This window comes from Ornithodoros turicata, chromosome 2, assembly GCF_037126465.1.
Source record: "Ornithodoros turicata isolate Travis chromosome 2, ASM3712646v1, whole genome shotgun sequence".
Lineage (NCBI taxonomy): Eukaryota > Metazoa > Arthropoda > Arachnida > Ixodida > Argasidae > Ornithodoros > Ornithodoros turicata.
The window spans coordinates 80,145,820-80,173,217 of record NC_088202.1 but is presented as its reverse complement, the minus strand read 5'-3'; the positions used below and the strand labels follow the sequence as shown (position 1 = coordinate 80,173,217).

General features: G+C 44.1%; 1 protein-coding gene across 2 annotated transcripts; it reads right to left on the bottom strand.

Annotated features, from left to right (window-relative positions):
* Positions 1 to 864: 864 nt before the first annotated feature.
* On the bottom strand, positions 865 to 26,938 carry LOC135385617 (ATP-dependent RNA helicase me31b-like). Of its 2 annotated transcripts, none has more exons than XM_064615049.1 (12): positions 26,785 to 26,938; positions 25,575 to 25,691; positions 23,040 to 23,109; positions 22,081 to 22,315; positions 19,630 to 19,773; positions 18,951 to 19,045; positions 18,670 to 18,792; positions 16,425 to 16,553; positions 16,063 to 16,243; positions 14,512 to 14,723; positions 9,696 to 9,786; positions 865 to 2,566 (listed from the first exon to the last, which is right to left on the bottom strand). In XM_064615049.1, exons 2-11 carry the CDS (start codon positions 25,646 to 25,648, stop codon positions 9,718 to 9,720), a joined length of 1,332 nt encoding a protein of 443 aa, XP_064471119.1. In that variant the 5' UTR covers positions 25,649 to 25,691; positions 26,785 to 26,938; the 3' UTR covers positions 865 to 2,566; positions 9,696 to 9,717. The 2 variants fall into 2 exon arrangements, with proteins under 2 accessions (XP_064471119.1, XP_064471120.1); XM_064615050.1 differs by having other exon boundaries at positions 16,425 to 16,550.
* Positions 26,939 to 27,398: the final 460 nt, after the last annotated feature.

Genomic DNA, 27,398 nt, shown 5'->3' with positions numbered 1-27,398 from the left:
AAAGAAAAAGACGGCGCGGCCATATGACATCAGCGGCTGGCAGCCGAGTGAGGGGGAATTTCTGCTCCAGGATTCTGCGCTACGCTCAAACTTTTTGTGCAAATATGTATCACAGGGCTCAGAATCGTAATTTCTACTTCTCCAGTCATATTTTGTTACGTTCATTTCCATGCTCCTTTAAAGGATGGTATCTGAGAAACTTCTAACATTAAAATTGCCATAACAAATAAATGCTATAGTTCCTTGATTTATGATTTCTGTAACTCCAGATGGCATCTACCTCATAGCATTTATGGTAGTAGTTATGGTATTTAAATACTCTATATTTAGAGCCTTAAGTTTTAGGGTTTTACCCGATTCTTCCCTGAATTTGCACCCAGAATTGAAGGTCGACGCGTTAGTGTGAAACCAGATTTTTACCCGGCAAATTGCCTTCACCGGGACATCTGTAAGAATGCAATAACTTACTCGTTTGACAGCAAATGCAGTTACATCACTGTTAGTACCAAACCGCTACAGCTACTTTGTGTAACTGAGCCAGATTTCTCCCCAAATTTAGTGTACTGGAAGTTTTTTCCACCCGAATTTGCATGAATTTAGTCCACATGCTTATTTACCAGATTTTTACCCCCCGAATTTAGAAAAAATATTTCCCGAAATATAAACCAAATATAAACCAGTACATTTTGTGTTTAAATACTCACTGAAAAGTATTTATGGAGAATAAATACCCCTTCCAACAAGTATTTTATATGTGTATTTAAATACTCAAAATGCATATATGCCATCACTGGATAATGCACGCATTAACTGCAAGTCTGCACACTGCTGCCACCCCTCCAATTTCACTAGAGACCACACACATTAAAAATTATAAATTCTTTATTGGGCAGGTACTAGTAGTTCCATTCTGATTGCTTTCTGCCTCATTCTTTCGAGCCAATCAGGGTACATGCCAATCTTATGAGCAATCTTTTGCATCCTCGTATCAGTGGTGGGGAAAAAAAATATCTTCAAATATTCCGTCAACCTTGCTGTCCTGTCAACTGCTCCCCACCACAGAGAAAGGGATATCAAATTTGGCTTGGCCTTGTCATCCTAATCAAATTAGGTCAGCCAGGAAAGCACTTGTTCAAACCATGGGCAACTCTGGAAGGCCAAGAAACCAGAGTTATTATTTTTGAGAACCCATCTAACAAAAATGGGGACACATCTCTGAAAAATATCCCCTTTTTCCTAGCGGCATTTGAACAAGCGCGTCCTGCTGCAAGGGTACACACTAATGCGTACAGTGAGAAATTGCCTGATGAGGGGGCTTGCCTTTAAATCACCTATGGGATACAGCAAACAAAGTCATATTGGCAAAAAAAAAAAAAAAAAAAGGAAGGTCTTGCCGCATTAGCTCACAGCTCGTAAAGAACAAGAGTGCACTCGTCACGCAGTCACTCACTCACAGCTTGTGCACTCCATAGTGTCCACTCCCACATACTTGCACAGGGAGTTACTGTCTCCTAACAGAAAAGGTGAGCTGCAAAACACTGTACTTTCAGGGTCAATATAATACAACTGAGCCAATCCCCCTCATCGAGCCACAAGTTCTCTTTCTCGCCTCGTTTTTTACAGGCTAACAGAGAACCTTTTCAGGAAAGTTTCCCCAGGGGTCATGGGTGGGGAAAACACCCTACAAAAAGGGAACTCAAATAAGTGGCAGAAAAAAAGGGGCATAAAAAAGTCCCTTCAAAAAGCTTGGGGATAGGGGTAAAGGGGGAGAAGGAAAGCTGCTCTTTAATCCCCAGGTCTCCCGCAAAAAAGAAATAAAGGAAAAAAAGAGGCCTGGTTTCTCATCTACCTCACATTAAGAAAAGCCTTATTGGCATCTTTTACGTCCTTTCAGTCGTACGGACAAAAACAAAAAGTCCTCAAAACGGTAATGTGTCGGAGCAGCTTTCCTCCAGAAGAAACAAATGGGATGGGTGCTGTGACTTCATATACCATAAGTCTCGCAGACACAATCAGCATTGGAAGAAAAAAAAAGGGGGGGCACCCACCCCACTCAGTCTTGTGGCAAACTGGTCACCACCATAATGACAATGATGTGATCCTCTAACATGTGAGAGACCCACCGCCCACTGCATGGCCGTATGTTCACATGCACAAAGGTTCAAGAGTCTCGTTTGGGCGACGAAGCTCGCAAGCACTTGAATCGAAACTCTCGTTGGAACTGTATCTCACTCATTTTTTTTTGTCAGACGACCTGGCACGGTGGAGCAAAGAGCTGCGCGAGACTTCTCTGTACAGCGCACTAGTTCACGAGCACAGTAGCACATTTGCAGGGCACTTGAAATGTCAGGGCTGGAGTCTCATCACGAAAAATAACCGAACGTTGGGCTGGACTTCTAGCCCACATTTATAAAATAAATTATGGCAGGTGAGCACTTCAATAAATACTCGTCCGCATTTGCACACTGTTCTGTCTCACGCACACACACAATCACTCGAGCACATATACTTTTCCTGTACAAGATGGAAGGAGACCTAGAGTTCATCAGTCCAATGTACACGAACCCTGAAAAGGCAAAATTTGACTGATTACTGCTGGGTCACGAAGGATATGACAGCACACAACAGCAGTCTACAAGGCTACTGGTCCGACAGATTTTTCAGACTAAAAAAAATTCGAACTTTTTGGTGATGTTCCCAAAACAACACTGCATGTACGTGTGATAGTTCAATGATTAATATTAGATCCGAATTCAAGAACTCAAATATGTGCACACCCGTGCTATTTTAGACACCTGCACTGATTTTTGCCCTGAAGAAACAGGCGATGTAATCGCTCTGTATATATCAGCAGGTGGATTGGACGATGACAAGCACATTGTGTCTTCCCATTCAAAAGCAGCAATTGATGCAACTGTCACTACACTAAATGCGTACTGAGACAAACTACACAAGCAGAAATTCCTTTGCCTGCGCGCCAGCAGCACAGCAAAAAAGTACAGTCTAAGTCATTTACAACAAACGCCTTTATAACAAAAAGACCGCTACAACGAAAGTTTTTCACGGTCGCGTCAGCGCCCCATAGAGCGCAATGTATATTTCCGACCTTTAGAACGAATTCCTTTACAACGAAACTACCGAAATAACCAAGTTATTTTTCGGTCCGATGGGCGAAGCGCACGACGCATACAACGAAGTTTCGGAAGCACGAAGCGGGATGAAGGAAGCGGGCGATGAAACGCACAGCATCGTTCGGCCTCCTGCGCATGAGTCACGCCACGGTCCTCATTTTCGGCATATGCGCTGTTTTGTGAACGGAGTAGCGGAAGACGCGGGCGGAGGTCATGTGCCCTTCTGAGTCGCTATTGGAGATGACCGCATATGAATAGCAAAAAGAAGAGTCCACAGAGGGTTTTGGAATTTTGACTGCTGGGGTACTGACCGGGCTGGATGGGGCATTAACACTTGCTGGAGATGAAGGTTAATCACCCTTTCGGGCATGTTAAAAAGGGGGAAAAGCCGACTGGTGTTCATAAGGCTAGTCTGCCAGAGATCGCCAGTCGTCCGCGACGGCTACGAAGAAAGCATCCACGACACGAAAGCAGTTCTCCCTGGAGGAGAAAATGGCCGTTTTGAACGCGGTTGACACCGGAAGAAAGAAATGCGACATAGCCAGGGAGTTCGGAAACAGCGCACTCACACTGTCAACGTTCCTAAAAGACCGGGCCAAGCTTGAAAGGGAATACGGCAACAGCGGAGGTGCACCATCACGGAGAAGAATGCGGGCTGCTAACTTCGAAGACGTCGACAAGGCATTGTACAAGTGGTTTCTGGAAGTGCGATCCCAGAACATACCAGTGTCTGGACCCATGTTGTGCGCGAAGGCCAGAGATTTTCCGTGCATATACGACGTTGATGACAAGTTCAAGGGCTCTGAAGGATGGCTCCGGGCCTTTCATGCTCGGCATGACATTGTGTTGAGAGGACTCGCCGGCAAAGAAAAGTCACAGAACAGACCTGAGCCCCAAGTGTCACGGGGGACATCGTTCTGAAGACTGCTCGCACAAGCAAAGAGTGACGACGGTGTCACAGTGCGCCAGGTATGCTTGACCATTATTTGTATTTCGTAGGGGTGTGCGAATCCGAATATTTTAAGTCTAATCGAATATCGAATCGAGCAAAAAATTCCTAATACCGAATCGAATATTCGTGCAAAATTTACAATATGTGATTTTTGCACTAAAAGTTTCCATTTTGTAGCCCATGGCTTTAGTGTAATTTTTCGGGCATTAACTGTCACAAGATAGACATGCAATTCTTCTGTTTAAAGCCCCTATTCTTTAATTTTACATGAGAGTGCTTCCTGCTTTTCAGGTGAGCCTACACTTACTGGAGTACTGGAGTGGTTACCTTCGTTTCAAAATTTTATGTCAGGCAGTAGCATGTCATACGGATGAGGCTGTAATTGTTTCAGACAAGCACAGGCCATTTGTGAAACAAATGAATTGGCATCCTGCCTCAGCTTTGCCATGAACACCGGTTAGTTTCTTTGCACTTGCCCTAGGAAGTTGCACTACTGAAATTTTAGACGTAAAGGACAACTTTAAGATACCCTTCTTGGTCGAGGGCTGTAGTCACTATTCGAGAGTCCTAACATTTTAAAGGCGACCGCATAGACATCAAATCAAAGCCCCTATAGATACCGCTAAACTGCATATGGAAGGGGCGCCACCCCCTCCACAGACGATGTCTACAAAACTAACTTTCGATAACTTTATCTTAAACTAAACACTGTCCCGCCTGTGTTGGTCCTGCAGCAAGGGCAATTTCATAAAGTGGGCTTCACCTCATGCATGGAAGCATCAGGTGAAGCCCACTTTCGGGTTGTGTCGTTCATATTCGTGGAATAGTCGAATATTCGAAAAATCGAATATTGGATATTCGATTCGCGAATTGAGTAGTTCGAGCGTTTGATATTAGATTCAAATTCGAGAACTCAAGTATTCGCACACCCCTAGTATTTCGTATATTTGAATTCATTTTGAATTTGATATCTCTTCAATGCAAAGATTTCTTTGTGAAGAGGCACCACCTGCGGGCTTTGTGCATAGACGTGCGAAGTCTGGACTAAACAAAGCGGGAAGGACACCTGGCTTTTGCCTTGGGCTAGTCGCAGAGACCACTTTCAAGATTAGCAATCACCACCACCGCTCCCCAAAGTGAGGCGACAATAGGGAATCCCAGGGAGAGGGTGAGGTGTCAGCACCTGAAGTCAACAGGTATAACAGATTAAGATCCATGTATTAATGGAGGATCGGAACGTCAGGTGCCTTCGATTAAGATGTTTTTTGCACTGTCGGCGTCGTTTGAGGTAAAAAGGTGATTTAAAGGAACCGCCATTTTTTGGTGGCAGTGTTGGTCAGACTCTGAACGGACACTTACAGTGTAGGAGGTTTGACGGCACACGGCAGTCTGGGAAAGTCGTACGGACGAGGGGACAGCTCTATTTGTGTGTTCAACGGTGTGGTCATGTATAGTGAGGTGAAGTGATGCAAATCCAACCACAGAGGGCAACAAAGGAAAGGAAAGGAAACCCGGACACCAGCCCCAACTCGGGACTTCCAGCTCCAACAGATCAGACTCTTGATTAGCTTAAATTTTGAGTCTTGTTAGGCCTGAGTGGCAAGTTGTGTGTTAATAGTTGTTCAAGCCTGTATGTAGTAATTAAGTTCCTGTTTGTAGCCGTATAAGTATTTGGGGCATTTAATGATATCAGTTGAGCTTTGTGTGATCCTTGTTTTGCTCTAAAGTTAATTTGGTTTTGTTGAGTTAACATGGTTCCTGTTTCGTGTCACTTGCACGTCTAACTGCTATTTTCCAACGCTTCGGCTGTGTCAAAAATAACCTGGCCGCAGAGACACCCGATCTCTGGACTCTGACAGACGGTGGCTGCGAGGAATCTGAACACTGGCCATCCATCATTTTCGGAAGTTTAAGCCAACGGCGTGCGCAGCGATATAATGGACTTTGTAGCCCATCTTGAACGCATGGTGACATGCGATGTCATTTTCGGAAAGCGGCAGAGGAAGATCAGCAAGTTCTTTGGCAAATAAATACAATTCCCTTCACCATGTTTAATTCGAACGCCCGCTTAATTCACTTTTTCACCGTCCAGAAGACTTCGAATTAACGAGGTTCTACTGTCCTCTTAAAGCTGAACTACGGCATAAGCTGGTACGTTTTAACGAAGCTTTACTGTAGACTGCAGAGTAAACCTTGCATTTGTTGTCAGATTTGACCGTGCTCGTTATAAATTTGGCAATGTTTTTGCAACTTTGTTAACAAGTGCCTTGATCGAAGAACGTGCTTTGCTTTCCCTGTTTACACTCTGCCTTCAAGAACAGACTGGAGCAAGAACTATCTTCCCAGATTACGGTTTCAAAGCTTTACCAAGTCTAACAGAGATGGAGGTAAGTACAAATTGCTACAGGACGTTACTGAAATTGACACAGACAGTATCTCAGATTGAGCATGGGCCATGCAGATCAGTGCCAAGTAGAGCTGCGCGAATAGTGGTTTTCAGGACCAAATCTAATCCTGCCACTGTCAAATCGAATATTTCTCGAATAGTTACCCTAGAATAGAAATAGAAACACTTTTTAGCCACCGCCTCGACATAGCAAAAGAACGACATAAGGTTTATGACCCCAAAGCAGACTTCAGGGAGATAAAATCAAAGAGCGCAAGCAGCGTCCTGTTCCCGAGGCGAAAGATGGCACACGCAATTAGGGTTGGGAGGAAGCTGAGGAAGTCTACAAAAGGAAGTCTGAGTCATTGGTACTTTAGGTACCGTATTTTCACGCGTATTAGCCGCGGCTTATGCGCGATTTATTTTTTTCGTGGACGCTCTGCGGCTTATCCGTGGGTGCGGCTTATCTGGTGACTATTTTTCCCTGGTACTTTCCCCATACCGCAGGTTAAACGAAAGGGCCGACAGTGCCTCACGTTTTTCAGAACAGGACCGCCCTGCCAGTGCACAAACAATACCGAACAGGGGCAGGTCCACTTCACATTCGAGTGGACTAACCCGTCAATCCACGAAAAACACACAACAAGGGCACAATCCGATCTTAGTAGAACACTAGAACTGACCCCCTTTGTTATACATCATGCCGACACCGGAATGTGGACAGGGTTTATGGCCTTCCCCATGTTCTCCTTTGTCGGCAGACCCACAGGAAGGGTTCAATACACCTGTCATTGGGATAAAACGTGGTCAGCTAAGCGTCAGTTCTCATTTGACGAGAGCAGCAGCATTCGTGGACACGGGCACGGCAGTTAGAGGTGAGGCATGGCTCCAACACTGAGGCATAGCCACGACAGCGGCTTCAAACTAAAAGTCGTCGACTTCGCGGACAAGTACGGGAACAGGGCAGCTGGCAGGGAGTATGGCGCTGACGAGCGTTGAGCGTCTCTGTTGATTTTGTATGTGCATCACTGGTGTAGCGCACAAAGCAGTTGCGTCGTATTACCCGCAGCTTATCTGCGAGAGCGGCTTATCTGCAAAAACATTTTCAAAATGTACCTAAAAACGAGTCCTGCGGCTTATCTGCGGTGCGGCTAATACGCGTGAAAATACGGTATTTTCCTTCCAAGGCTTCTTTTCACACTCGTTTTGAACTGTCCGGTTGCAGCCAGGTACAGGACGAAGGTAAGAGCACGAGACGCAATGCACCATGATGTGGCGGCGTACGTGAGGAAATTAACCTAGATTATTTTCTCAACGGGCCAAAACATGTAGCAACAGAGAGCATTACACAAGACGCACTGCCATAGACGTACTTAGGTTTGCGGGATCGCAACACGATATGAAGAAAGCTGAGGAAGCTTTGGCGGCGTACGAACAATGCGTGATACCGCGTCTTCTAGGCATGACGCAGACGCGAATAACTGGCTATTTCAGAAGAATAAAATAAAATACAATAGGTGCCCTTTGGCGCTGTATTTATAGTAGTCATTCACAAAAAAACTTCCGCATTGTAGCGGGAGTTAGACGCTTATGTACAGCGCATGCCTTTGCGAAGGTCGCAATTCGTGACCTTCAATGCAATACAACCAACTGTTCAATACAACAAAAACTGCGGTCCCCGTGAGTTTTGTTATATAGTCAAACCTCGTTACAACAAAACGCGATATAACAAAATTCGTGATAGAGCGAAATAATTTGGATTCCCCGACAGAGGGCCATCGAGATCAATGTATTTTAACTCCCGCTACAACGAAACACTTTTTAGCCGCCGCCTCGATACAGCGAAAGAACGAGATAAGGTTTATGACCCCAAAGCCGACTTTAGGGTCATGAAAACAAAGGGCGCAAGCAGCGTCCTGTTCCCGCAGCGAAAGATGGCACACGCAATTACGGTCGGGAGGAATCTGGTACCTACAAAAGGAAGTCTGAGTCATTGGAAGGTTAGGGATTTTCTTCTGAGGCTTCTCCTTTTCACGCTTGTTTTGAACTGTCCGGTTGCTGCCAAGGAAAAAGAGCACGAGACGCAAGGAGCCATCGCGCACGTGGGAAACGCTTCGTTCACGTGGCGGCGTAAGTGACGCAATCAGCCTACATGATTTTCTTGACGGGGACAAACTTGCCGTAGCAACGGAGAGCCTTACGGAAAACGCACTGTCATAGACGAAGGTTTGCGGGAGATCGCAACAGAAAGCTGGAGAAAGGTGTGGAGGCTTCTGCTGCGTACGAACAATGCGAGACACCGCGTCTTCTAGGCACGACGCAGATGCGCATGACCGGCTATTTCACGCAAGAATAAAATACCGTAGGTGCGCTTTGGCGCTGTATTTGTAGTTGTCATTTTTCACAAAACACTTTTCCGCGTCGTAGCGGGAGTTATCGACGCTTATGTACAGCGCGTGCCCTCGCAAAGGCTGCGATCCGTGACCTTCAATTCGGTACAACGAAATGTTCGATACAACGAAAGAAATTGCAGTCCCCATGGGTTTCCTTATATTGAAGTTCGACTGTATTCGCACACCTGTAGTGTCAAGTAAGTGGCTGTTCTCCTTGTCTGGAAACAATGTCCATTCGTGGAGAGCTTCAAGCAGCCCATAATATGCACTAAGGCTTGCTTTTCAGCATGACAACTTCTTGTGCTTACAATGTTTTCCTAGACAAGTCCATCAAAGAACTCCCCCACAAGGGATGGGAATGTTTTCTGTGGTAACATTATTGGTCATTAGTACAAATGCGAACAAATCAGAGGAAACACATCGCAGTAATGTAATGTAGAGGGGCTTCTTTTTATATGTTATTCTGACAGAAAAGATGACCCATTAGATGTAGCAGTAATCATAATGTTCCAAAGAGGGAAACGCCAAACTGAAGGAATTAACATTCCATTCTCACTGTGCAAGATGTTATTGAATTAGATTTAGAAATTTTGCTCTTCGCATAGCACTACCGGACCACAAACATCCCTGCAACCACGAGTCGAGCTGTGACATTAGGTACCACATACAACACGTACCACCATATAGCACGTAGGAGGTATCCGGAGAGCAAATTTACCTAAGACGCGTTATATGCCGGAAATTATATTTAGAATAGAGTAAACAAATTGTCATTCGCAATATAGTGGGCAGACTCTACGAAACAAAGGGGTCTACTGGCCCAACTTGTATACCTGAGGTTTCTGGCTGTGCCTTCTACTTTCTGGCCTCTGACACTGCATCCTCCAGCTGGCAATCTGCCACATAGAGGTTCTTGTCGATGACCTGCAACAAGAAATGTCAAGACTTTAGAATTCAAAACCTGAACACCTACACTGTAAGTGGTGATACAAATGTAATACAGCGGAACCTCTATACCATATAAGGAAATTGGAAATGGCCGCCAGTATATTAAATCAAACTGGTTGATAAAAAAGGGACCAAGAGTCGTTCTGCCACAAGCAGGGTGTCTGAGCGAACCGAAAACCAGAACTGAACACCGAAAGAAAAAGACTCAGGAGAGAAACCGAAAAATTTATTTAACAGTTTTCGGTCCAAGAAAAAACTTCGCCGGTTTGGACTACGAATAGGCGAATGAAACTAACGTCGCATGTTCTGAAGTCATGTCATGGATACTTTACGAGGGCTACGGTGCAATGTATGTCTGTATACTATGACCCTTAGGCTCCCTTTGTAACGTTTTATCGTTCGCGCACACAGACTCAGACGTACATGTGACCGGTTGTGACTCTACCAATGTGCCGTAGTGTTCGTTTTAATTTCATCCGCCCAAACTCCTCTCTGGTTAAGGGGAGATGCGGCAATTAAAATGTCGAATTTTGTCCAAAGAGTCGGTTTTTCAAAGTGTGCATTTTTGTGCTCCTCACGCCTTCACTTATCATATCACGAAGTACTTCAGTCAAATTCTGACTAGAAATTGATTAAGTACTTATTTTTGTAACCCGCACTCGCAAAAAAGTGAGTAGAAATTACGCTCGGAAAGCTCTTTCTGTTTTGCCCATTGCGCGATAATTTTCCCGCCGATCGGTGCCATCTTGGTATCATTTGAAAGAGGAGACATCCAGCTCCCCGATGGCTGTAGTTTCGCACCTCTCCGACAGCAAATAAGGGAGCAGGGCGCGATCGATGAAAGCAGAACTCAGAAAGTGATTGGCTCCCAAGAGTCACGTGGCCAGCGCGTTGTCCTCCTATTGTCGGAGGCAGAGTTTGGTTCATGTTCAAAATGCGCGCTTTCCTCGATGTTCCGTGCCGCGTCGGCTGTTCCGGGGAGTGTAAAGCATGATGACATTGATTTTACATAATATTAGGCTCTGAAAAAGCTGCGTGACTAGAAAGGCTACTGTCTTGGTGGGTTTTGAAGAGCTGCTGTAGAGATTTGTGACAAATAGAGCAAAAGAAACTGAGCTGGTTTTCCCAGCTTTTCATTTGCATCTGATTGTCATCACGGTGTACTATCTGTACTATTGAAGATAGAGGCTTCCTGTCTGTTGCATGGAGTTCCAGACACATTAAGGAGTGCAATAAAGCTATTAATTATTATTTATCTCATACAGAAAATTTAGTAAAGCCTTTTTTGTCAAGCAGTATATCTGTAGAAAAACAGGACAAGGGTTATTTAAACTTTGGCTAGTAATAAATGAGAAGGGGAGAACAACTAACAGCTTTATTGCACAGGGCAGGCCCTTAGTAATGTTTTGACAAAAATATGAAATTTCAACACAATTAGTCAATAAAGAGGCTCGTTAAACAGTATGCTTATGCCTATAACTCAATAAGTAAAAGATATTCAGAAACTGATTGTTGCATTGAGATACTGGTGCTGAAATACATAATCACACCAAATTTGGTTAAGTTTGAACTATAAATAAGGAAGTTAGCTTTAACTGCCACATCCCCCCTTAAGAGGAAACACTCAAGTAAACAGTGACCTAAGGAGGTTGCGTAACAGCTTCTCTATCGGTAATGTCGCACAACGCATCCCTTGTGTGAGAGCAGCGAAGTTGAATACATTTACGTATTCGCGAGGGCAAGCGCGTGCTAAGTGGCGCCCCTTTTGTGGACAGGACACGAAAAGAACACTGCGCCGTTGTGCGTGTTTGTGAGTGAAGGTGTTCCTCTATCTGAGTCATACTCGTGCGGTGGTGCTTGCTGGCTAGGAAGCAGCAACAGAGATTCGGATGGGACGCGATCGCACCAATCTAGCAAGAAAGTACTTTACATATGACATCACAACAAACAAATCTGTCTGTATCATGCGCTTCAAGAAAGGAGAAAGCCTATTTGAACCGACAGTCACCTACAGGAACCAGGAGCTACCAATTTCACAGCTGCCTATACCATGTATGCAGAATAAACGGGCTTACATTTTGCAACATTGATTTTTTTTCTGGGTATGAATATGCACACCAGAAGCGGAACAGGTTAAAACCGGTATGAATAGTTACTTTTTTTTTGCTCCAGAGCAGAACCGGTACCAGACCGTTTGTGATAGAACCGGAACAAAAAATTTTTCTGTTCGACACCCTGGCCACAAGAGTGCCTTAATATGAACAGCACTCTTATTCTTGAATATCATGCACGTTCTATTGAGCACAAAAGTCACTGATGTACTTACAGTGCCATTCAAGAGCATACAAAATGAAAGTTTAGCCTAACAGTCCTTTCTGATGCAAGCATAACTCGCGTATAGAGAAGTCTCTTCTTTTCACCCTTGAACATGGCATCCATTACCACAAGTTTCTCGTCAACTGGCAAAACCGTTAGTTTTCGGACTGCACTAATCGCAAAGAACCACAGAAAAGACATTACAACACTAAGGTGACAACGAAGCGACCGCATGGCTTCCATGGCAAAAGCAATGAGATAGAAGCCCGATCTGCTGATTACATCAATCCACATCAAGTCAATAACAAATAAGAACGCACTGAGACGTTGACATTGCTCCTCTCTCCCTCACATGCATGAACTGCGAACACGATCAAACGCTCCATCGAACCAATGTATTTCTGGAGCCAATAATTTGGTTCTTCGGAAGACCATCCTTGATTATCTGTGCTCACTTCACTTCAAACCTAAAATGGTTTATTGGGGCTTACGATGTGCCAGTGATACAATGACAGTAACAGTGACAATTTGATAGATAAGGTTCACTACATGATGCGCACATTGTATGCACTCTTAGAGCACGAAGGAATGAATTTTTTTGGAGATACCGTATTTTCTCAAATCTAAGACAATTTTGGAAAAAATACGGTATAAACCCTCAAGCCCACATACTCTAAGCTATGACATCAGAGCTCTAGCTATTCCCATTGGTATTTGCCAGCACACGTGCTGTAATGTCAACCACATCAGTTTCGGTATTCGTGGTTCCAGTTTTCTACTCGTCTAACTCCTGTTGCTGTATAAGTTCGAGTGCAGACTTACACTGATGCAAATTATTGCATTCTACATTTATCGGGAATAACTTGAGACAAAGTGTCCCACTGCCTTTAGCATCAATGTCGTCCTCTGCCCGAACAACAAAGGTAAGATAAGACAACGACGTGGACATCGTTAATGCGCCCTCATACAGGACAGCAATCCTGGTTCCGGCGACTATACACTGGTGAACCTGTACAAGTTTAGTACTACATTAGCTGAAATTAGCCACAATACATTGTTGCAAATTCTTGCCGCGAAACAGACACGCATAGGTACTTTCTTAAACTTACTTTGAATGTTCAGAGTGAAGGCTTTTGAAATAAAGTGGATTTATGCCATTCACCAGAAATTCGGACTGCCAGATAATTCAGACAGATTTCAGAACGCAAGAAAAACTTGGAGACTGCACTAGAATATGCAAGATAGGTATTACACAAAAAAAAATTTACTTCCTTAGGTGCCAAAGCGCAAACATGAAGGCAGACAGGGGCTTGGGCGAACACTAAATATTTTGCACCATGCTGCACCTCCCGCTGTCTCATGCACGCTTTTTGTAAACTGAAATTTTTCTCCGCATCTTAACTCTACTACAGTAGAACTCGATGATACGATCACGGATGATACCAATTTCGGGATGATACCAATTTCGGGATGATACCAATTTCGGGATGATACCAATTTCGGGATGATACCAATTTCGGGATGATACCAATTTCGGGATGATACCAATTTCGGGATGATACCAATTTCGGGATGATACCAATTTCGGGATGATACCAATTTCGGGATGATACCAATTCTTTTCCGGTCCCGGCCGGAATGCCTATTCTTCCCGTGTATTAGAGTTCGGATGATACGAACGCGTTATCTTGCCCTTACGGATGATACGAATGAGCCGTGGATGCGACAGAGGTCGTTCCCCCGTGACGCGAGAGCACGCGAGTCATGCTGCTGCGTCTTTCGGAAAGGGGGGCGATCCTCATTCCTCACCACAAACTCCCTTACATCATGTAGTGCAATGCAAGCAATGACTTTCCTTTTAGTTTTAGACACAAAAGCGTTACAACCGACCTCTTTCATTGACAGTAACGGAAAATGAACAGTCACTGTCTATTTTCTTGCCTCAATTTTTATTTTGGTTTAATTCGTTTGATACGAATTTCGGATGATACGAATTTTATCCGCGACCCCGTGAGATTCGCATCATCGAGATTCTACTGTATTTTGTGATTTCAAACAAAAACGAATTTTTGCACCCGATTTCACCCTGAGCTCTTTGCTGAATCGACACTTCCATTTCATAACCATTGTCAGTACAGTGATAATTGGTCAAAAAAATCACGGCCCTGCTGAGGCAGCTTGACACAGCTGTGCTCAAGTGAGCCGTGCCGTAGAGTTTGACAGCGTGGCTCATTTAATTCCCATCATACATACAGTTTCCAGACAGTACAAAGAACATCTAAGAAGTACCCCGAGAAAAAAAAAAAAATCCTGTTCGCTCATGCAGAATTCACGAGGACTGTTATCTGCGTCAGATATGGTTTGGAAGGGCAAGCAATAACATACCTTGGGAATGGGCTTGATTTCTGTACCAAGTTCTTGCTCAATGCGGTGCAGAGAGAAGCGATCATCGTATGTGATCAGATTGATGGCAATGCCCAAGTGCCCAAAGCGACCAGAACGGCCAATGCGGTGCAAGTAAGTCTCGGCCATTTTGGGGAAGTCAAAATTGATCACCACATTCACTGCTTGGATATCAATACCACGTGTGAACAGGTCTGAAAGTAAGTGAATTAACCATCATTAACTGCTACACTTCATGAGTCGTCATAAAATGAAGTGAAAAGTTGATCAGGAGGACCTAGGATCTTATCTTGACAAAGTACTCAAGGGCCGTTTCACGAGTTACCGTATTTAGTCGATTCTAAGGAGAGGTTTTTTCCGCAAAATTGGAGTCCAAAAGCCGCCAACACAAGAACATTGAACGAGCACAACACCACGAAGTATTTCACCATGAGGCATTCGAAAACTATACGAATTGGACCTTTTTTGATTATTCAGATTCGATTCACAGTGCAAGTGAAATATTCATAAACTATTCACAATGGAATGTGAATACAGTAAACCCTTGTTAACTCGAACTCTCTGATCTCGAAATATCGGTTATCTCGAATATTTTTTGCGTCCCGATCCATGTCCCAATGCTTCCTATATATTTGGGCCCTTTTAAGTCAAAGCTTTTTTTGCCAGAGTACGGATATCTCGAAATCCTATCACTGGTAGGTCTGCGTACCTATGGCTAATAACGTGCATTCTTCGGTCCCACAGGCTAGGTCAAGGTCAAAGCCTTTCAGTCCTAGTGACTCGTGCCCCACGCACCGTCCTCCTCTGCATTCGTCCGAGCATCTCTTCGTTTTGTAATTCGCGGCGCCATGAGGGCTGAACAACGCGCATGAAAGTCCCCGACTTTGGAGCGGAAGGTGGCACTTATCAAAGGCCTGGTAGCAATATCATCAAGCCAGTAGCATGAACTGTTTCACTCATGCGGGTTTCTGGTCTTCCACCGCCGTACCGGAGCCAGCAGACCACTTCAGTGGATGTGATGAATTGTGCAACGACGTGATGCGCCTCGCATGTTTTGGGGAGAGTGACTTAGGACTTCAACATCGAGGACTATGTGCTTTACGACGGCGATGTTCCAGTAGCGGTGAACTGAGTGATACAGAAATCGTCGAGAGTGGCCGCGGTAGTGACGTGCAGAGAGGAGTGTCTCATGCGTTGCATTGAAGTGCTTGAAGATACTTTCTTGTTCACAGACGCGAATGCCAAGCAGATTGCTATTACGGAGTTATTCAGTCTCAGATGTTAAAAAATAAATAGCTTCGAAATTGTTTACGAGCCCTATTACTGTAGGAACGCTTTTTTTTTTTTACGTTTCATAACATAGCGCATTGTGGTAACATCATGGCAATGTAATTTTCGCTGTTCACTTAACTCGAAACCCCGCTTATCTCGAAATTTTTTCCGGTTTTTACGACTTCGAGTTATCAGGGGTTTACTGTAAATGGAAAGTTTGCTATTTCCACAGCTAAAGTGAAAATCCTAGGTGACGCTTACCAGAGCACACCAGATTCCTGCACAGTCCACCCCGGAAGTCATGAAACACTCTGTTGCGATGCTGCTGCGACATCTTGGCATGAATGTAGTAACACGAGTAGCCAAGCTCAGTTATCTTCTTGGCTAGCAGCTCCACCCGTTGTGTTGAGTTACAGAAGATTATTGACTGGTTGATCTGCAGCTGGGATGATAAAAACACAGAATGAATAGCACGATCACGGAGAACATTTTCACTTAAAAAAATCAAAAACGTTTCTCAGTGCATTGATTTGTCAACAAGGTGATTTCAGTAGCAGAACTGACAATGGCTGATGCATCACAGAAATAAACGGCAGGATGAAGGTGAAGTCCAGGTGGCTCACCTTAGAGAACAGGGTGTTGAGACAGTGGACTTTCTGGCGTTCCTGCACAAAGGCGTAGTACTGAGTGACACCCTTTAGTGTCAGCTCATCCATAAGGTTGATCTCATATGGTGTATGCAGGTGCTTCTTCTGAAAGAATTGCACAATAAGCAGAAATACGAGTTCTCGCACTGAAAGTTTACACCACAGTTCTAGGAGTGCTTCTTTGCGCTACAATTCATATCAATGCCCAAGGCAACCATACAGCTGCCCTGAATGACTGCCCTTGTTTAACACAGTGGCTGCACTCCAAGTGGCTATCACTTAGGGTACATCTAATGAGAAAGTCTTAGCTGGTGCACCAACACACAATTAGTGGTGCAAAACTGATGGTTGAGTGGCAAGGGCGCACACAGTCACTGACAGTTTGCACTGTTGGAAGCACCGAGCTGAATGCAGTAGGATGCCAAATTTATGTAATAATCACAGGATGACACAAGAACCATACGATACCCTTCCCTGCAAGGTGTGAGGGACAGGGCAATGAAACAAGTTGCATAATACAGGGGACCACTTGTTTAGAAACGTGCCCTTATGGTATCAGGGTTGGCACACACTGTTCCTGTTAAAGGTTCCCCTGCCGTACACTTTATATAACTAGGGCTGTGTAAATAGCAAAAATGCTGAGTACAAATATTCTAAATATTTGATTTTGAATATCAAATAAAATAAATACAGCAATGACATATGGTGATAATCACACCGATGCAATACATTCAGCAATGACATGTGATGATCACATAACGGTGATAACCCTCTCACCTACATCCCTTCATAAATGCTTCTACAGCCTTAAAACATCAAGTCAAAACCTGCCACACAAGTGACAAAGACACTAAATCGCAGCTACTACTTTGCAATGACAATAAAAAGTACCAGGGTTCACCAAGGTAAAACTTTGGAGGTTTGTAATGGAGATAAAACAAATAAAAAATTGATATGAAACAAAAAAACAGTGTCAGGAAGCTCAAGTAGATGTTCAAAAACATATTATGCACCAAAATTTTATATCAAAACAATCGCAAAATGTACTGATCTTGTGGCGAAGGTCACCGTTTCCCGTGGGAGTCCAAAAAATCTGTCTGCTACCGTACCTGTGTTTCAGCTCTTTCAGTCAGATGGGGTCACGGTTAAATGTCGAGTTGCAGATGATATTGAAACCAAGTACAGAGGACTACTGTACGAAGTCGTCTGCAACGCCACGTTTGACCATATCACCATCTAACGGAAGGAGCTGAAACACAGGTACAGTAGAATCGATGATACGAATTTGGGGATGATACAAATTCTTTTCCGGTCCCGGCCGGAATGCCTATTCTTCCCATGTATTAGAGTTCGGATTATACGAACGCGTTATCTTGCCTTTACGGATGATACAAATGAGCCGAGGATGCGACAGAGGTCGTTCCCCCGTGACGCGAGAGCGCGCGAGTCATGCTACTGAGTCTTTCGAAAAGGGAGGGCGTTCCTCACCACGAACTCCCTTACATCACGTAGCACAATGCAAGCAATGACTATCCTTTTGGTGGCGGTGGCGGAGATAAGATCAAAGGGAATGAACGGCCCTGAACCTTATCACCTTAGCTCTGTTTTGACCTTTTTACCTCCTTGCAACAATAAATTGCAAAGCTGTGCGACATCGCTCTGGCGGAAAACAGCGACTAGAACCCCAGAACACGTGGAGGGAACATATCAGGAAAACCTGTGGCAACATTACGCGTCACCATTCCGCAAGTCGGCTTCACCTAACGCCTGCTTGCTTTAGGAGAAGCTCGCTTTAGACCACTGTCGTGCGGGTGAAAAGCACGTGCTACGTCTTTTGAATCATCTCGCGTATTTGGGCAGCATTGGCCAAAAATGGAGACAAAAGCGTTACAACCGACCTCTTTCATTGACAGTAACGGAAAATGAACGGTCACTGTCTATTTTCTTGCCTCAATTTTTCGTTTGATACGAATTTCGGATGATACGAATTTTTTCCGCGACCCCGTGAGACTCGTATCATCAAGATTCTACTGTGTAACAGTTTTTTTTAATTTCTATGATTTATCCGTAGAGAAACAGGCCAAGTGTACAGATATAAAATTTCGGAGCATAATATGTCTTCTAACATATACTTCAGCTTAGCAACATGGTTCTTATCTGTTTTATTTCAGTTTCAAACCCCAAAGTTCACGAAACAGTACGTTGAGACTTGCTAACGTACCATGAATTGTTCCACAGTGAGAGGAAACGTGGCAGAATACAGCAGAATCTGTCGATCACGAGGCAGGTACCCAATCACTTTGTCAAGCAGTCCCTTGAAGTCCTGAGACAGCAGCTTGTCTGCCTGCAAACCCCTTGCACGTCATTTCACTCCAATCATACACAGACTGATTATGCAGGCACTGCTTCAGGTTTTGGAAAGTCGTCAGTATATTTCTGTAGCAGAACTGGATAGATTTCATCATCTCCATAGAGGTATATTCTACAAACAACATTTCTCACCTCATCAAGGACTAGCATTCCACATTTGTCCATTTGTGCTACATTCTTCTCCATGAGATCAAGGATCCGGCCTGGTGTGGCAATTACCACGTGTACTGCAAGGTTTCAAATTCATTACTAAATATGTGCCCTAAATTGCAAAAGGTTAACATAGGTTAAAGGAGCATTGAAGTGACATTTAACATGGCAGGAAACCCTGCTTCATCTGTGAAGCTGTCCCTTAAGAGTCACCATGTAAAATATTTTGGCTCTGCAGCGTATTGTCACCACGCAATAACAGTCGCGGACGAGCGAGAGAGTTATCTGTATATCAGAGTATAGACTGTGCACCATCCTTTCCCAAGAACACCACAGGAGCAGTGTACTGAACACAGACAACTATCTAGGTTATAGCCTCCTGCCTCCTTGAGGGGGAACCTTGTCTCCAAAACTTGAATTGAAAGTTCACCCACTCTCCCAAACTGTATGCTGATAAGTTGATACAGTATTTACATGCATAATTTGCACACTCTCACCAAAAAGGTCTGAAAAGTTGTGGGTGAGCAGAGTGCAGTGAGCATTACTAACAATACTCAAACGACACCACACTCCCAAAATTAAATAGTATACATATCATGTGGGCTCCCGGTAGAGTTGGTTTTGAGGTAATTTCAAACCAGAATTTAAAAACCAAACCCACCATTCTCATAAATGCGCATGATGTCATCCTTCAGATTTGTGCCCCCTGTTGTGACCATGACCCTGGCTTTCAAGTGTTTGGAGAGTTCAATGCAGATCTGACTGGTCTGAAGAGCCAGCTCCCTTGTTGGCACTATCACCATAGCTGGTAAAGAAAGACATGTCTTAACACTAGCACAACAGATGAAAAAATATGGGGCAGTCAGCGAACATCAGGGTTTGGAAAATTCGTCAGTATCTCTCTGTAGCAGAACTGGATGTTATTCATCACGTTTTCAAAAACTGTCCATGTTGCCTCATGTAATCCACTTAATTAACATCTGCAATAACAAACTTCGATAAGATTCTCACATGGGGACAAGCAAAAAATGTCCTCAACAGCCACAGCAGAGAAGAAACAAGTCAAATGAGCTTCTATAAACTTGTGAATTAAGAAAAAGGGAGTAGTCAACCAGTACGCAATAAACCACTACTGCTTAAGCAGGCATCAAATGCATTGGCTTTAACGTAGAGTCAGATCTACCACCAGAAGCTGCACCAGACAGTAAGCTCCAAGAATAAGATTTGTCTTTCAAGAGAAAAAACTTGATCAAGTATGGTCTGAAAACCACACACCAAGACAAAGCCCATTTAACGTACGTTTACAACAGAGTACAGTAGACTTCCGTTAATACGACTTCCGATAATTCGATTTTCCGCTTAATTCGATCGAATTCTAAGGTCCCGTCAAATGCCCGTATGCTTCTATTGATAAAGGGAATATTTGATGAGCTACTTTTTAAAGTTCATTTTGTGTTCATAGCAGAAATAATTCTCGAAACGATTCATGATTTGAGCGGACACATTTCAGTTCAGTGAACGTAAATTTACAGATTTGCTGTGTATATTGCAACGTTCGTTGTTGTCTTTGTTTGACACAGAAAATTTTACTTTTGCTCTCACTCAGGGCTCTCCATGGTGGTCGAGAAACATATTGCATTTTGTTGCACAGTCACTCAATCCAGGGATATATTGTAAGCTAATGACGCTTTCCGTAGTTATTGCGTGAGGGCGAAACTTTCCAAATGCGTGATTTTCTTGTTTTCCTCGTAGCAGTTCGTTGTAACTTGAACAGAGATAAAATGACGAGGTGATTCTATTTCAGCGCAGACAGATAAGACTTTAGAAGAAGTACGTATAGAAATCCTGTATTTTAATCACCTAAAATGATCTCTGACGGTATGAGAGCCGAAGGATACACATGCTATAGATCTTGTGCCTCGATCGTTTTCGGCGAGGAAATAGCTTATATTGTTTTTTGATGTGGTGCCGTGCCATGCATATGGTTTAACGTATCGTAGAGAGCAATTTTTACACACTTTGGGAAGAGATGACGGGAAAACTCGCTGTGATAGATCACAACAAAACGAGCAGGTTACAATGATTGGTGCCTCCTGAATGTAGTTTGGACGAACAGTCTGTACGGAGGAAACGATATGTTCCTTTGCCGACAAGGAAACTGTATATTTAGCACTATACACGGCCATGAATGGAGTCTAGAGTCTGTAGTTTATGGTCCGCAGAAGCTTTTGACGCCTTGAAGCATTACAGAAAGAGAAAAAAAATGAACAGATAAAAGAAAAAACGTCACCCCCTCCATCTGCCTGCTTCCGGTGCAGCAAAAACTAATAGGTATGAGCGGACTTCGTTTACTAAGCCGACTTGGCATTACATCTTCCCCCCCCCCCCCCCAAGACAAGTTATTGTATAAATATGTTGAACGATGTATATTTGAAAAGTTTACGGTTCTTAGTGTTTGATGCTACTCATGTCCCACAGTGTACAACTTGAAGGAGCTGAACAAAGCACGCTCATCGCAGTACATCTACAATAAGGCTATTAGAGAATGTTCCCCGTAGACCAAGTCATCTGTTTTTTACCAAAGAAAAAATACTTTCATTCAGTCCTCATCAAGTTAAGGCTCCCCTTCCATGAAGAACGTATAGCCATCACGAAATGCTGCACGTTCGAATCAGACGAAGTCTCCTTTATATGTGTAGGTCATTCTTACATACGAACAGAGTGCAAAGATTGCAGTAAAGTTCAAGGATATTTAAAAAAGAACGTTTGGTTATGCACTCAAAACGCAAGCACAAGGAAAGAGTGTACACTTCCAAACACCCATAGAAACACTCTGCAAGCCATATGCGCAGGCCCCCCCACCAGCGGACACGAAAGTCTCCCCCCGAACGATCGCCGCGCCACCGCTCGCCACCGAACTGAAGTTCTCGCACGAGTTTCCTGACCAGAAAGTATTGAGTGACCGTGACATAACCAAGATAGCATGACGCACCGTTATGGCTGCATTGAGTAAACAAAGCCTTAAAACAAACACCCAAAAATGAACCACAATTCCAACATGGACAGTTTCATGTACCTACTGAAGAAAGCTTCAAGAACGTGAAGTACTCACCCTGTATATGATCCTTGGTAACATCAATTCTTTGCAGGATTGGAATGATGTAGGCTCCAGTCTTTCCTGTGCCATTCTTGGCTCGTGCAAGGATGTCCCTGCCCAGCAGGGCGATTGGAATACTCGCCTCCTGAATGGGGGATGGCTTCTCCCATCCCTTCTCAAAGATGCCCATGAGCAGCTCTCGTTTCAAACAGAAATCTTCAAACTCGTTGCCTTTAGTATCTGTGACATCCTGCACAGAACACAATCATGAGACATGCCACTCCCCATGTAAACCATGGTCATTGGTCGTTGATATGACCAGAATTTTCTGCTAAAGTCTGACATATCTCCCTCTAAAAGCCTGTGAATGTGCTCTAAATACATGGTCTTCGATGGGAGGTTTCGCAACGTGATCATTGTACAAACAACAGTTCGAAACGTGCCGGCCTAATAAGTTCATCAGAGCTGTTACGCACCCGCCTGAGCCTATGAGACGTTTAGTTTTGTGGGCAAAATAGACCAGTCTTGAAGTAGTTAGCTGGACAAAAGCTGTACACAAGGGATCCCGAAAAACCAGAACTGATGGGTAGAAACTGCAGCTTCTAGCAGCCCCATTAACCCATTACCACACTGAAGCCTCGTTCATGTGAGTTTCTGCTTGTGAATTCGTCAAACACGAGTGCTTGATTTGTCTCATGAAATCAGATTTTCAAAACAGTGAAACCATTCAAAAACTGCTACATGACTTGCACGAGAAACATTGGGAAGCACTGGCTTAAAGCAAATATTCCACCTAAACCACTTCAGATTTTTTTCGGTTCAGTTCAGTTCCTGTCCAGCAGCAGAAAAAGGATTTTGGTCCAGTTTTTTTCGTGGGTTTCTTTACCAATTCAGCTTGAGTTCCAATCCCAGATTTTGATATTTACATCTGCTTCACTATTAGTTGAAAAAATTAGTCTGAAAGCAGATCTTACAGATGTTCTTTTCCTTAGATCCTTGGGAGGAATGTCAAGCTTTGCTTTCCATCCGCCTTCATCATTTTCCCTGAAAATGAAGAAATACAAGTCAAAACAGAAGTCAGGAAACATTCAGTAACTATGTAAGCAATACGCAACGACCACACCTCTCCATCACATTTCCAATTCCAACCTTGTCTTGTTACAATTGCGACTGCAAAGAGCACATGCATTTGTCTACAGTGCAGGAGTAAATTCCACAAAGTTACTTTAAAGGGACGGTTGCATCCGGAAACCCATCTATGAAACCGATGTCACTATGTTCGACATTGATCGGCCGACAATCTACAATTTTTTTTTGTCCGAAAAATTTTAAAGATCCGCTCTGCTTCCGCAGCTGCCAAAGCTTCGACGGTGCGACGTCACTCCCTAAGCGGAGGAGTAAGAGGGCAGTGCTCGGAAGTGGAAAGGCACCTTGGAATGCCACACGGCCGTGGCATTCCTTTTCTCAAGGACATGCCCTGGTTGCTTCTTAGGTAGTGACATTTTCTCACCTTTCCAGAGAGGGAACTCCAGGATACACTCAACATCCGTCATCATCTCGACATGCATTCCACGTCAAGCTACGCAACTCTTCCGCGTAGGATTTTAGATACCGTGGTCAATGGTCCACGAGGAATGAAATGACACAGTAGATTCAAAGTCCACTGAAGCGGATCTGACCGTCCCTTTAAAAGGTTTGTGACACTTTCACACGTGTTGTTGATTACATGTTGCACGCATTGCACTGCCCACCACAGTAGCTAAAAAGAATTTATGTGTAATACTTATCAAGATATAAGAACTCAACAATATATGCCCCAAGCTCATACATTAGAAGAAAGCTATACAGCTGTTCCCACTGGAAGTCTTAAGCATGTGATCTCATGAGCTGCCAGAACAGCAGACACATGCAATGATGCGAGAGCTGCGGTATTTTTGCACTGATTTTCTACTACCTCCTTGCAGTAGAACTCAATACTGGTACACACTAATAATACTGGTAATAATAGTGTTTCACAATTATCCGGCAAAACTGGGGACGAAGTGACACAATCCCTTTTTTTCTTTGCAAAATGTTAAGAATCCAGCACCCTTGGGCCCTCCGCCTTTCACGTAATGTAGACATGCGTTCAAAGAGTGCCACTTTTACGTTTGCTAGCATGCACATTGTAAAACAATGGTGCATGAATAGCATGAGTACAAACAATGATTCCTTAGTGTGCTCACTTGTTAGGCAAAACAAGCAAATCGCTAGAGATTCTAGTGCTGGACGCCATGCACAAGATCTACCAGTCCCGCCTACTCGAGGGAAAATAAGTCCCCCACATACGAATCTTACTGATGCCAAGCAAGCTGCACAAACTACTTTGTTCGGGCAACACATTTGTTAATGATATGCATGCACAATACTGACAACCGCAATTTTCCTCTATTTTGTCTAGGCTTAAAGGACTCACTGAAAGCACCTCAAACACATTTGTTAAGACAGGAAACATATCCTCAAGACTAAGGAACACGGGTACCCAAGGGACTAAACAGATTCAAGGATGTGTTACCGGTCTCAAGATCATACTAGCGCGCTCGTGTCGTCGTACTATGCTCACACGTTTTCCGTGCGATATGGACACACAGCAAAACCACTCTATGTAGTACGGACCCACACGGAACCGAGATCCTTGTCTGCTGAAGGGGCGTGTCCGTACACAAGATAAGTCCGTTTCGGTGCTTTATAGCCGAAGAGCAATGACTGTACAAAATTGATATATTAAAGTTAGAGCATTAATGTTCGCCTGTCCACTGTGGGCAAGTCTGTCTAGGAGAGGTGTCCATAACCAGAGGCTTCGCAGGACTACCTTCAGGGACAGTCACGCAAAATATTCTCCCTAGGAAGCTCTCATTTGCCACAAAAAGAGTTTGCAAGAATACATGTGCCAGGGGGAACTCTCCCAGCTCCTTCCGTGGTCTCCTCCTGTGAAGTCAGCTCATTGGAGCAGTTTTATTGGCAGCCGAGGGTCGTCTGCTATAGTGCAAGAGCAAGGCGATTGGCTAGGCAAAAGAAATGCGTGCCTCACTAAGGAGTGGAGGACATGATGTCACAGAGAGAAGGGGCTTTCTGCCCCACAAGAGTGAAAGCCCCTTTGTGCACCAGGGTTATGCACTGCACTTGTACTTTTCGTGTGAACAAGTATACAGTTAACCATTCCAATTTGTTTATCAAGTACCACAGGGCAAGTCATCCTAGTTCCAACTTTTCCCGAGCTCTTCCATGCTTCTTTAACGGCCTCCTAACAAAACACCTGTAGCAGCCCGGAGGAAGCGCCAAAGTTTTTGCGAGTGTGTAACTTAACCACTGTAATTACTACGTGACCATTTATACCTCCAATTCTGGCACACAAAAGCAACAGCTAAGTCTGCACTTCCCAGTGCACATGTACACACACATAAACAAGGTCTTATACATCTACAATGGCACAACATGTTTCATGGAAACATACATAAAGAAGCCTTTACCTGATGCTGTTCGTGTGGTTCATTGGCCTGCTGGGAGAGCAGTTCCCCAATGTGTCCACGAGCTCAGACATCATTACCCTTTGAGGATGATGATCTCGTGTAATGTTGGCAAGTTTCCTGAACAGAGAACAGAGCACTGAGCAACCAGCATAGTCGAGACAGATACTCAGAACACCAATGTAGGACAATCAGCGCTGGATATCATTAACTCCTGTGAACTTGAGAAGGCTTCAAGGCTCGATACAACAGATTCAGGGGAGGCCATTAGGACATAATGGGAGCAAATTGTTTCCTGAATTGCCACTAACTGCTACGCAACCCCTCGCAGAGAGTCCTTGTGCATGAGATCCCACATCATGGGAGTCAACTGCCCGAAACGTATGTGGCCGCTACTGCATCACAAAATGTCTGCCCGATAAAAGAAACGACAAGGGGAGCACCTAAAAGAATCGTATCTCCAAAGCTGCCTGCAATCACAGGTTTTGCCTGAAGTGTCGGGGACGCGCTGCTGCTGGCATGCAGGCACAAGTGAGCGGTTACGCTGTACACCCCAGTACCTACCGTGCATTTGTCTGCTTTCAAATATGCACATGGAATGCATTCATCTTTTAGCGTCGGCAGTTCATGCACCTCGCCCTTGACATACGCCTGCTTTTTGTCGCAGTAAACTTTTTTTCGCATCTACAGTCGATTAACAAGCTACATAGTTTACAGTCTGTCGGACACACCGAACAAGAAGGAAAACGGAAGGGAGCATTATCCCGCTCGTCGAGGCACACAAGGTTATTTCCAAGCGCACAAGAAAACGCGGAGTCACGGAGTCGCTAATGCAGGAGCCATATCGCAGTCGGTAGAATAGTCTCCGCATTGGTAGGCAGAAGCACTACAGTTGACTAGTTGAATAGAGGATCGAAGTACAAATATCAGTCTTAGTTTACCGATGGTCACAACAGTGTCAACAAAAATTGTTAGGCCTACAATGCCCCCTTTGGGATAGCCAAGCAAAACGCTCAAACGTACATGCACTAAATAGCATGCTGACCGAAACAGCGGTAGTCCGACACTGCCTTAAAGACATGCAACAGAAGTTATTACAACGCCCCAAAACACTACCAACGCCAAAAAAATCGTAGTGCTGTCCGCAAATACAAATAGCAGTGAACGACTTTTCAACAGAGTAATTTAAGTGTAGTCACAAAAATACACTTACACAACGATATAAAGCACTCTTTTGGATCAAGCAACGCTCATGGACTGTGCTATTGCCAAATTCTCTTCTTGATTCAAAGCGATATATTACCCGCACAGAATTCAACTGACGTTTCTCAAGATGGCTGACCATTTATCCAAGCAGGTCAGGATTGGATTGGATTGGCGTGATGATCTCCCGTAACTCCGCTTTCACATTTTTAGGCATGTTTTTAGGTGGCATGTGTTGCCAACCTGCAGCCAGGAAATGTGAGAGGCGTGGGAGTGGAATAAAAGAGCACAGAAAGTAAAAACGAATAGCACTTGGGCTATGTTGTCTCTTTGTGTGTGTGTGTCCTCGTTTGTTCAACAATACGTCAATTAATATTGGAAGAGTTGCGCGAAGACGCCGGTTTGCTGGTTTTGCCTTGCTTCGTCAACAGACTAGATCGACTGGACGCCCCTCTTGGGATGTCACCTGATGAGATAAGCTTGAGAGAGTGGTAACATTTCCTTGAGTCTGAGGAAAACGACACGAGACTGCATACGATACTTAGTCTCGCATCTTAAAACCGGACAGTACCGTGAACACATTTCGTGAATTTACGTTCACGTGAATTACTGTCTGAGGCAATT

Bases quoted from the DNA above. Each gene is read 5' to 3' on its own strand.
- LOC135385617 (XM_064615049.1), bottom strand. From the start codon at position 25,648: ATGATGTCTGAGCTCGTGGACACATTGGGGAACTGCTCTCCCAGCAGG. The intron at 19,774-22,080 runs GTGAGTACTTCA...TTTCTTTACCAG, and splicing joins TACCAAGGATCATATACAGG to CTATGGTGATAGTGCCAACA. The intron at 18,793-18,950 runs GTGAGAAATGTT...AGGGGTTTGCAG, and splicing joins GAATGCTAGTCCTTGATGAG to GCAGACAAGCTGCTGTCTCA.